A 12,145-nucleotide genomic window follows, 5' to 3' on the forward strand; every position below is an offset into this window, starting at 1 on the left:
CTTTCGTCAGTAATATGGACGATAAATATTTTTAATTTTATTACCATTAGCATTGCAAATAGGTATAGGTATAAATAAAACAGCATCGCATTGTGCTTTCCCAAGGCTATCATGAATAACAGATAAGTATAAAAAGGTATTGTACATTGGTGTTTGCTAAAGAAAATTTCAACAATATGTATACAATTTATATCTCTCGTATTTTTATGCCATTTAGAGGCGAGCATACACATGCATATATACACGTGCACACTCGTGCTTCTACACGAGTTTGCTAAAAATTTGTAGCTTTTACGCTAAAAAATTTCTGTAAAATGTTGCGCTCTCTGTTTTCGGGCGTAGATTAAAATTGTAAGAATTGTGGTTGGCCGATGGCATTTTCTCCACCTCGGTCGGGCTTCTTTGGGTCAGATGCTCGTACAACCGGTAACCGTGCCGACATTCGTCGTAATTATTAAAGAGGAAAAATCGCGCGAAACGTCGGCAGGACACCACTTTTCTGACCGCTTTCTCCGTGAAACACGTGGGATATTTCGTGGGAAAATTTGTGACGATCTACAGATCGACGAGCTTGAATCGCATCGGTGACACCAGCGTGTTTATAAATCGGCTTTCGTACTCGAGCGGTCCGTGATGCCATTCGATCCGGAAATTTCGTATGACCTAAATAAAACAAAAACGCATCTCTCTATATAGTAAACTACTTTCGCAATTTGCATCGCGCGCGATCGGGGGGAGTGATATGCAGGAGTCGTGTTCTCGCGGCTTTTCCGCCCGGGAATCGTTTCGAGAATCTGCGATTCAATTGAAAAGTGTGGTTCCGAGACTCGTAGTAATTCTCACCGGAGGATTAATTTTTGCATCAAAAGTGTCTGGCGAAAAGTCTCGAATGTCTAATTCGCGTGCGAAACAAATGTTTTAATATTAATAAAATACACGAGGGTATAACATATTCACAATATAAATCGAAACATTCATATCCGAGTACTTGACGATATATATCTTTGTGGATATTAACCGGAATTAAAGAGAGTCATTTCTGTTGATGTTCGTGCCCAAACTGTCGTGTCAGAGCGAATTACGGAATCACGCTTCTCAATTCTTTATGAGGAGAGGAACGGCGCCAACGGGGATCCGCGCAGAATATTTAGTTTTCCGGGAACTCGTACTTGAGCGCAACATCGTTATTTCACTGCCATGCACAGTCACGCGTATTAGTCCGACGCTCCAAGAGAATATGCATATTATGCAAGCGTGTCGTCCGTTTCCGTTATTATCTCAGCATGCGATATACTTGTGCGCGCGCGCGCGCGCTCGTTTAAACCTTTCAACTTATTAAACATCTGCGCTTATCGCGTATGAATAAAACATCGGTGAAAAGAAGAACGTAGTCCTTCTCGCGAGACTTGCGAGTGAATTAAAAACAAACGTACAAAAATCAGTTTTTCCGCGCTACATTTTCATTTAAAAAGGAAGTTTACATTCGCTTCGGTTATTCGCGCGAAAGCGCACGCGAACAAGTGAAATGCGGTAAGATTAATAGAACATCCACTAGACGTAATGGTTGTTTTCTTCCATTTCTTGACAAATCTTGTAAACGGCGGACGACGAAAAAAAAATCACTTCATATTGAAGAAACGAAAGAAAAAAGGAAAACGTACTTATTAGTAATGAACGAATTTGCTCGCGAATTTGTTAACCGATTGGCATTGTAAGTTGATCTTGTCGAGCGAGGTACGAGCATGTATATAATATTTATCAAAACGTCTTAACCGTTTTGCTCGAACAAATTTAGGACACAGTCGCACTTATTCTTGGTTGGCACTGTTACTCTCCTAATATAAGACACGTTTATTTCGAAATGGAAATCCGGTTATCGTTATTCGGCTGACTGAATCCCGCGGGCAACAGAATTGTCAGCAGGACACGAGCAAGTTTACGAACTGTCAAGAGTAACGTCTCGAGCTCCATTTCGGCGAATCGTCGACCGATGCAGGTGCGAGGGCCAAATCCGAAAGGCATGTACGCGAAGGGATGCGTCTCCTTGGCTGATGGAAACTCCGTGTTATCTCGCAACCATCTCTCGGGAATGTACTCCTGCGTTCGCGAAAACTCCGTGGATTCCTTCGCGATCAGAGAGTGGCCAGCGATGACATCGGTCTAACGGCATAAAAAGAGAGAATCGGCCCCCTTTTTCAAAATCCATTGATGTAGCTTGTTTCGCGACATATATACCTGATAAACTTATGACTTCTTTGTATATAATTCAGAGTGAATTTTTTCTTTTAACAATATACCTATAATGCTCAAATATATTGATAGTCTTTGAATTAAGTAAACAAATGGAAATAATTTTTTGAGGATTTAGATTTCGCGAATGAGTACTAAAATTATATATTTTATTTAGCTCAAGGAATTAAATGGAATTTAAATTAAATAATTATATCTAATTAATCATTAAATTTTGATTAAAAGAAAATCGATTCCAAGTTTCTTGAAAAATCCGTGTTTATCAAATATCTTTTAATAAATATTATTTTTAACTGCGTTTTTGAAATTTTCATACATTTTCTATCGGTAGATTTTTTTAAATATTTTAATGAAATGGTATAGATATGAGTCATTAATTAGATATATCTATTGATATCAGACGAATCTTAGACTCTAATTATAAATAACAAATTAGAAAGAAAACGGCACGTACTCCTGCTGGTATTCTATATCCTCCTATGCAAACATCAGTTTGCATAGTTCTGAGATTGGCAACGGCGATGGGGAACAATCGAAGGGATTCCTTGATGCAGGCCTTAGCGTATTTCGTACGATTTAGGACGTCCTGCGTGACGGGCGATGTTTTGTCCGGTAACACGGACATTACTTCTTCCCGCAGTTTTTCCTGTTTCTCTGGATTATTCGCTATGTAATACAACAAGCTGCCGGACACGTTGCCAGTCTGTAACAAGTCGTTACCTAATCAAATACAGTCCCACTTTCAGAATTTTGATATAATAGAATTCTTTCTCTTGCTCAAATTTCCGATGCATTTAAAAAAAGATTCCAACAGTTAAATATACAAGAAATTATAGAGCTTTCAAAGATATACGAGATGCCAGTGTAGCAATTTATTTCAAAAATAAAATTTTTTTTAATTTTAATCAGTCGTTTATTATTTCATTATTATTACGTTTGTCGAAAAAGAGATAACGAGATTTTATTCGATCAAAGATCGAGCTATTAAAATTGATTTTGAAGAGTTAAAATCTCGCACTTACCGTATCAACACCAGCCGTTAGCATATCGAGCGCCATTACCTGTGCCGTTTGCTTGTCGATACGCAAAAGTTTCTGCAATATACTACGTTCGACCAGATCCGCGCTATCGCCCATTGCTTCGTACTTCGTCTTAGCTCGCTCGATGTGTTTACTGGCAATTCTAAAATTTGTAAATAGATATCGCAAATAAAATTATATACGCAAATACGACGAGTCGTGTTTTCAAACTTGTTACACGCAGAATGAATTATGCGCGAGCGAAAAATGTGGAGCAGGTAGCGGTAACGTAACTTCTTGAAGTAAAAGTATAACTGAACGGACGCGTAAAACGTTAAATTCTAAGCAAGAAGTAATTAACGTGACACGACACGCGATACATTATTGATAACTAACTTCGCGACACGAGAATGTCGAGGAAACATATATCGGAGGATTACGATAATGACGATGTGAAGTAACAAGTTCGCGTATTCGCGTGGGAGTTTGCGAGCAATATGCTGACGTAGAGTAGTGTAACGAGTATGAGTTTCAATATTTACCCGTTAAGCGTATCCAGCACACGGAAGAACTTCTTGAGATTCCGTGTATTGTATACCTTCCACAGAGACAGTAGAATTTCCATGCGGTACATGAGATCGAACATCTCGTGCACGCAATTAATCATTATTTGCGGTTCCGAGTCCGCGGCAAGATTAGGCTTCAAGCACCCTAGTCGGCAATCCAGCGCGATCGAACATATTGCTGTTAATCAACGGTAAATGATTGTCACGTGACTGCGGAGTCACTTAATATCGAAAAATAGAGCGGCGTATATTTTTAAAACTTTTAGCCCGGCGCGTATATCTCTCGTCTCGCATCGCTGATAAATGCATTACGATCCACTCATGGAGTATACAATGCCGCAGTGCATTGAATTTGGAGTGCGAGTTAATTTATCAGCCCCATTGTTACAACCGTGATATACGTATATAACTATATTATTCTAGGTGCTCCATTTTCGTGGAGGAGCGCGCGAAACATCAGCGGCGTAAATATCTCCGCCGCTCGCATCACTTACTCTCGTACTTACACTCTAAGGCCCACTTTTGCAATTCGTTCTTGAAGTCGCTCGGCAACTCCAGGGTTTCAGGATCCCTCAGTGCTCGCATCTTGTCCACGAACTCGCTGGTCACCTCGCTGATCTGCGCTACGTGTGCCTTAACCGTACGCGGTTGCATCATGTGCGGATTGACTTTCGACCGAAAGTCGTGCCACAATTTGCCCTGGCTAAAAGCAGGAGAGCGCCCTTTTCAGCGAGAGACGAGATGTTACATCGTACGCAATTTATAGTAGGCCTCTGTGTTTGGTCTCTCCGTGGCTCTCCGTACACTCGCTGGACTATCGACCGTACAGGACACAAGAGAGACCAGCGAGATATAGAGATAGAGTGACGGAGAGAGATGAGAAAGAGAGAGAGGAGGGGGAGGAGAGAGAGAGAGAGAGAGAGAGAGAGAGAGAGAGAGAGAGAGAGAGAGAGAGAGAGAGAGAGAGAGAGAGAGTTAGGATAGCGATGGAGAGGAAGGTTGCTTCGTCAGCTGGTGTTCCCATATATTCTGACGAATTTTCGGGATATCGACGACCTTCGCGCTTGACCATATATCTAACGTACTACACTGAGAACGCCTACATTTATCACGTTGAATGCTCGAGAGCCATAATAGCTACGTTATTAATCTAACAATTGATTAAAATGAGAAATCGAATAGTGTGAAATCGGATTTGTTCCATTATTACAGGACGAGGCGATAAGTTGTTTTATCAGTTATGGAATACGTATCTCAAGAATGCTTAGTTTAACATTAGGCGTACAAATATTACGCGATTTGATAAATATTAAACTAATAATTCAGCATGACGTAACTTTGGAACTTGCCGTGACGTTAGTGCAAATTGTTGAAGCGATCTGAGATGAGCAGAAGAATATTGCGATTCGTAAGCTGAAAAGAGCGTTTAATGAAGTCGGGCTTCTTGCACTCTTTTCCATTTTCAGATTTTTTTTAGTATCTTAATAATAGACGGTAAGAATAAGAGGAAGTACAGTGAAACTAGGGCGCTCTTTATACATATACACACACACACACATATATATATACTATCACTCATCTATATCTAGCTATGGAATTTAACAATTTTCTTTCCAAGTAATTCTATTTCTGAATTTTAGAATCTCAAAATTTTTAGAATTTTTTAAAGAAATGTTTATTACCGCGTCTTTAAGAATTGTGAAGAAATACGGGATTGAGTCGTGTATCTTATATGTAGAAAGAAAGACAATTTCCTCTCTCTCTCTTGACAATTACATTTCTTCCAAAGCATTCTACTGACCTTGTTGCGAGGCCGTACTGCCCATTATAGATGTGTGTCCTGTTTGTGCGATAATAGTGTAGAGTCTCCATAGCAATCCGCGTCGGCCACGCGCCTTCCACCCGATACATTTTCTCGCATAGCTCCGGTGAGAATAGAAAGATTGCCGATCTGCGGCCTCCTATCTTATCCAATTTAACGATTTCGCCGTACTGATCACGCAGCATCTGCATTTGCGTTATAGTGTCTTGTCCGCCGTATTCACCTGCATTTACGTCAATCGGTGGTCGCCATTTACACGTACGTGAATTAAGAAACAAAGGAATATATATTACGTTTAGACAATTGATATTGTTTAACAGGTAACAAAATAATCTTTCGAGATACACAAAATGACATTCTGTTAAATAAATTTTTTGTTAGTTATTAATTATATCGCAGTTGTACGTCCCATGGACATGAACTTCCGATCTGACTTAAATATCATATTTAATATTGAACTTGAATAATCCGATAATAATATAAAATAATCAATGTTTTGAACACGCTTAATGTATGCGTGACGAGAGAACTCTTACCTATGTATGGTAGGAATCTGAACCAATTGCCAAGCAAAGGCAACGCTTTCGGTCCGGGAATATCTTTGGTCGGCCGCGCATATTGCGTTTCGTTGTTCACATCTTTCGTTTCATTATGTTCGATCGGATAAGCGATCGATCTTGCGCGACATTGCACTTTTGATGACAAACGCGAGCCATTGATCTCGCGAATAAAAAATCTGGCACGTATCATGCTTTTACCTTTCGATCTGGTCGTTCTGCAAAATTATCCACAGCTATATACATTCGTCATAAAGGGTACTACCGAATGATATCGATTCAACGCATTCAATATGCAATGCAGTTACACTTTGCGATTATTTACGGCAACGAAACCATGTTTATTCAGTAAATATATGACTCGGAATATTAGTTTAGACTAATGGAAAAATATCACGCGTAGCCGGCACGTGGAATTTAAGGCATACGAATAAGACCGTCGAACTTCTCTACACACGTCGTAGCTGTGAAAAATGAAAGACCAAGATCGGAATTTTAATCTCGAGTAAGAGATTAAAACACAGTGGAAGAATTACTGCGGCGGGGTACATTACGCTACTTGATGATAGAAGGGTTAATTTCTTTGGCTGTGCCGCGTATACTTAAAATTGCTGTTGTTCAATTAATTCATTAAACGCGGATACAAAACTATTTTGTACCGTTCGAATTTACTTCTCTATTTCTATATCAACACTGTCGTGTTGATATAAACAAGGAGAAGCTTATTTAAGCTCGAAATCGCTTTTTATCACATAAATTACGATTCTAATTACATTCATTGTAGCGCTCTCAGCCAAAGGATTAAAAACGAAGGAGCGACCGCGCGATATTTACAAGGCGGTCGTTCGTCTTGGGCTAACATTCAATTTGGGCGTTGTATATGGGTTGCAAAGCACGCGATGGAGGGATTTTTTCCGGGAGATATCGAGTTATGGGGTCCCGGAGAGACTCGGCGCGCTGCCGCCGCTGGACCGAAACATGCGAACGCCTCTATATATCGACACACGTCAGCTCACGTTAGTTATTATAGCACGAACGAGCCACGACGCCGATGACGACGACGACGACGACGACGACGACGACGACGACGACGACGACGACGACGACGACGACGAACCGAACGCCCCGTTTTTCACCCTCTCATCGCGCTCGTTTCCCGTCCGACATTTTCCCGTCTTAGCTTAACCCTCAGATGTCGGAAATACTTTCAATCCGGTGAGTGACGAAAATAGGTCATATTTCACCCCTTCTGCCCTCCGTGGTCGCCCCGCGCGACAGGTTTGTTATTACAAGTTCCAAATGCATGCAGGAAACGCCTGATGAGGCAACTTCTGCCGTGTAACTTTTACCTACCGCGATCTTTTTCTTCCCTTTTTTTTTCTTCCCCTTTCTTCCTCCTTTTTTGCGTCGAATAAGAATGACGCAGTCTACCTTCGAAGGCTCGAAGCGTCTTTTAATGAGGTGGGTCGAACTAGTCAGCATTCACACTTTATCGACAATTATATCTCGATATTATTTGCCATGCGGAAATTCAGTATCTGAATTACAAACTAACTAACTAATTTGACCTATGCGCGATTTCTTTCATTGCACGTTCTCGGTCATATCAGTTCCAAATAGAACTCAACAACACGCGCGAATGTTTGATTTTGGTAAAATACTATGGAATAATGCTAACGAATATCTACTAGCCAATAAATTTGTTTATACTATAGCAATTGACGCGCACGATATTGTTGAACTATTGCATGCAAATGCAGAATATAATTGCCCATCAGTTGTGTAAACTCGTCCGCTAAGTACACTTTTGTTTTATCTTATCATTATTGTTCTTTTCTCCTCCTTTCTAAAAAAAGGCATGTTAAGTCGATACTCGCATATCTCGAAGTTTATTGTTGCCGCTTTTCCGCGATGCCAATTGGTTCTCTCGCTGCGCTTACTTCATTTGCAGCTGTCATCGTATATATTTTGACAGTTGTGTGTATCAAGAAGTTAATAGTGCAATAGTAATAGCATAATGTTAAAGCTAAATAGCGCGCGCGAAGCGCGCGTCTGTGGTGTCTAGTAGAAGTAAAATATGTAAAATATTTTCATGTTCTTAAACATCGCCATACATTGCGTTGCATGTCTGCAAATTAATTGAGCATATAATTGGATTTAGCGATAAAATAACGAAAATTACCATAAAAAAGAAACAGATTCCGTATGTTATCAAACTATTTATCGCCCGTACAGTCTTAGTACAGCCGTACTCGGGTTCGGGCACAATGACAGAATTCAAAGCAATATGTGTTTGCAGTATATTATGCGGTATATTACGCACTCGTGTAACACCGCGTCAATTGGGACAAAACGTGCACTTACAATCGAGGAGCGTAATCGAACAATCTTCCACGGGCGCGCGTATCTTACTTCCGTAGACTCGACGATCCCTTCTATAGACACATGCCACTTCGCCTCTCGTACCACTGAACAAGAATTAGGTTTGCTCGCCTTTGTCTTCCAATGCAAATAAATTTTATTTAATTACAAAAAACTAGACAGATGGTGCGGCAAAATTTTTCATCGTTGCACAGGTGTCCACTTTACGAACCGTTTTGTTCTACTGATCGTGAGTCGGAATCATTGTGACTCGGTCAGATGCAGCCGTCAACGTAAACTTCCCACCGGGAGCGATTGCGATTTTATCTGACCGAGTGCGAACACTCTGTGACGTGCTTGCTCGGTACGGTTGCACTTGCACGCAGAAGACCGACCTGCAACAAGGCCGCGGAATAAGATTTTTTTCATTTAGCGCACAGTGGGGACGTCGGTGATTGCCGCGATCGACGCGAGGAATAACACATATTGTTTTCGCTAACTATAACTAATAAATATGTCATAGAAATGCTGTTTTCCTTGTTATTGTTTTTCCAGTGATAGTGGAATCAATTACAGATACCGGTTGATTAGCCTTCGCGCGTGTTCTAATTTTACAATTAGACTGACGATTTAAATGTTAGATAATTTGATGATAACTAGTATCTACGTTATCTTTTATCGCATTAGGAGCATGACGAGAATTTTTGACGAGCAACTGTACCGGATCTTTGTAATGAACGTATACGACGAAAGCCATTACGGTGATTCTCCGTAACAAAAGGGTTAATCGTTGCGTTTTGCTATATAGTTCTCTCTCCTTTTTTTCTTTTGTATCGATGCGCAGGACAATAACTGACCGAGTTCTCGTACCCTAAGCCCTAGGAAAAAGGTATAGATAACAATAGGTAGATAACATATATTGAAAAATTTCATTGCACACATTGTATTCGCGAGATACGATGCATCTTAATACAATATTGCTTTGTAAAAAAATAATGAAAATATCGCATGAGATGAATGCTGGAAAGGTTATCGCGTGTATTTAAGAGAAACGCGCGTTGGACGTTTAATCTCGGCCGTGAGTTTGCAATTCGCAGTTAGCACGCGACGTATAATAAAATGACTTCTGACACTTTGATAATGTAGATGCCATAATAATGCAAGTTTCCGCCGAGGGGAAGGATAATCTAAGGCGCAGCGATATAAATTTTCGTTAAGAACGCGTGTCTACTCGTTCAAGAACCGAAACTCGATCAAGAATCGCGTGGCAGAAATCTGGGGACAACCTCATGTATTTTTACGTAATTCCTCGTTCCTTGCACGAAATTCGTGTACACGCGCTTATACAGAGAGACATACATCTGAACTAGCAGAAAGATGAAATAATAACGGGAAGAAAAAGAATTTTTTCGCAAGATTATTCTGATATCGCATTATTTTCTTTAAAGAATCCATTATTTTTTTCCGTCATTGCTATTATCGCTATTATTATCGTTATTACATCTTGACATGTTTTATTTTAATGTAATTAAAAGGACATTTATATAAAGGAGGCGTGCATTACCATCATTACGCTAAATTAAATAATGTGCGAAAAAAAGCAGCGAGGATATCTCTGCGCGCACGTCCGTATTCATTACAGGTGTGAATTCACGTTTGGCCTCTCATTACGGATTTTCACACCTCCGGTTGGCTCGAGGGTGAGAAACCGGGGGCGAACGAGCATCCCGTAAACAGAGGTATATGCCGATGGCTGTGGAAGTGGCCGAGTTTCAGGTCTAATCGGTTCAATGGCGATCATAATGACAGTGTTAAAAAAGTCGACATTCTTAAAGTATCGAATGAATATTGAGCATCCCTTAGATATTCAAACAAAAAGCAATGTCGGCAGGAATGCCGTGGCCGAGTTCGTCGTAAAATTAATATCGCGATCGCAATAATCACGAAAAACAGTGTATTTTTATTTGCGTAAACTTTTATTAATAAACCTGCCAGGTAGCTAGGTATATATTTCAATTATCAATGGCGCTATAAATGTAACTCGTTGGCTCGGACGTTCTTGGTGAGATCGGTGACGCGATGTTGTGGTACACGGGGATGTTGGGACCGCGCGGCGCGCGAGAGGAGCCGGTGGCGCCGACGTCGTCGTCGTCGTCGTCGTCGGTAGCGGTGGTGGTAGCCGGCCGCAGCTGCGGTGGTGGCAGCAGCGCAGGAAAGGCTCGCGAGAGAGAGGCGAAAGATGTATAGAAAATCTGGCGGCGGGCTGGGCGTCGCGGGGCGGTGAATGACGTCACGTTGCTAAAGCGACGCAGCAACGCGAGGCGTCTGCGTGGGTCGGTTGGTGTCTGGGGGTCCGGGATCAATAGCGCCAGCAACCAGGTAGTAGGTATGGGTGCACGTAGCTTTCTCCACGGTGGCAGTCCAGGAGACGAACCTCGCGAGGTAGGACACTTTACGAGTCGACCGAGAGAGAGATAGAGAGAGCGAGAGCGAGCGAGAAAGAAAGAGACTGCAGTTATATAGACAGAGAGAGAGAGAGAGAGAGGGAGAGAGTTCGGCGGCCTGTTAGTGTCGTGCCGGAGAAGAGCGGCGCTATGCCAGCAGTAATCGAGCGCAGCAGCGGGGAGTCCAGCGTCTAGGACTGTCAGCCTCTCCAGGTAAGGGTCCAGCGACAGCCTCCGTCCTGTCAACGGCAACGTGCCGTTGGCCGCGAGCGCGGCGCGCGAACTCTCTTCCGGATTTCGGTCCCCGCGGTGCGACGTCCGGCGCGAGAGAATCGCGTCTCGGGGAATCCCCGGGACTCCCGCGGGACTCTCGGGAGTGGAGAACGAGTTGAATGGGCGCGCGATAGGTCGTTTTGTTGTATAGGTCGATCGAGGCGGCGTGTAAGATCCAAGTGGCAGCGGACTGCGAAGAGGTAGATAGATAAATAGACAGATAAAGTAAGAGGGAGAGAGAAGGAAAGAAATAGTAAATATGCGAGAGAAGATTCGCGGGGACAAGTGCAGAGATATAGATTGGCGAATAGATTGGATATAAGTATGCACGCACGCACGCATGCAGTTCGGTGCGGGTAGAGGTTGATAGATGGACCGATGGACCCGATGGGCGGATCGACGGCAACGCCGAAACGGACGGGACGGACAGATAAATATGGGCAATTGGCAGAACGGAAAGACGGATTCGCAGATACGAACGTAACGGAATACGGACGAACGGATTGATGGATCAATCGCCCGAATCACATTGTCGAAGATCGCAAAGGCGAAAAAATTGTATTTCTTCGTAATCTAACGGCGGATAAATATATCCTTTTTTTTTAAATTTTTTCGTGTGTTTATTTAACTGCAACAGCAAATAACGAATATTCGGGTACTGATCGATCCCTTAAATGTTCTAACTACATATCTGTATCTGTAAAGCTAAATCGATGATAAAATCAAGAGAAAGAGCGAAGGCGAGCAAAAAGAATGACATTTCGAGATAACGGACATGTACATAATTCTGGGACAGGCTATAAATACTTAGATTTTTATCACGCGCTCTATGCTAATTCCGTTTTTCCACCAG

General features: G+C 41.9%; 2 protein-coding genes across 6 annotated transcripts in view; one reads left to right on the top strand and one right to left on the bottom strand.

Moving 5' to 3' along the window:
* The window catches only part of Gluclalpha (glycine receptor alpha 1), a 61,771-nt gene that overhangs the window by 13,261 nt on the left and 36,365 nt on the right, over positions 1-12,145 (top strand). The window contains exon 1 of one of the 2 annotated variants that reach the window (XM_077424235.1): positions 10,901-11,232. The exons of the other annotated variant lie outside the window; for it this stretch is intronic. The gene's annotated coding sequence lies outside the window, so the exon portion shown is untranslated. Of the gene's footprint in view, positions 1-10,900; positions 11,233-12,145 lie in introns of those variants that run through there. 2 annotated transcript variants of the gene reach the window in all.
* Positions 91-8,959, bottom strand: LOC143907377 (putative cytochrome P450 12b2, mitochondrial). Of its 4 annotated transcripts, none has more exons than XM_077424157.1 (10): positions 8,808-8,959; positions 8,579-8,713; positions 6,194-6,432; positions 5,637-5,880; positions 4,342-4,538; positions 3,812-4,013; positions 3,273-3,432; positions 2,705-2,953; positions 1,945-2,160; positions 91-663 (listed from the first exon to the last, which is right to left on the bottom strand). In XM_077424157.1, the coding sequence occupies exons 3-10, from the start codon at positions 6,405-6,407 to the stop codon at positions 556-558; spliced, it is 1,590 nt and encodes a 529-aa protein (XP_077280283.1). In that variant the 5' UTR covers positions 6,408-6,432; positions 8,579-8,713; positions 8,808-8,959; the 3' UTR covers positions 91-555. The 4 variants fall into 4 exon arrangements, with proteins under 4 accessions (XP_077280283.1, XP_077280273.1, XP_077280264.1 ...); XM_077424147.1 differs by adding an exon at positions 7,568-7,701 and having other exon boundaries at positions 8,579-8,941; XM_077424138.1 differs by having other exon boundaries at positions 8,579-8,946.

The sequence above is a fragment of the Temnothorax americanus genome, unplaced genomic scaffold, assembly GCF_048541705.1.
Source record: "Temnothorax americanus isolate GAGA-0224 unplaced genomic scaffold, ASM4854170v1 Scaffold11, whole genome shotgun sequence".
Taxonomy (NCBI): domain Eukaryota; kingdom Metazoa; phylum Arthropoda; class Insecta; order Hymenoptera; family Formicidae; genus Temnothorax; species Temnothorax americanus.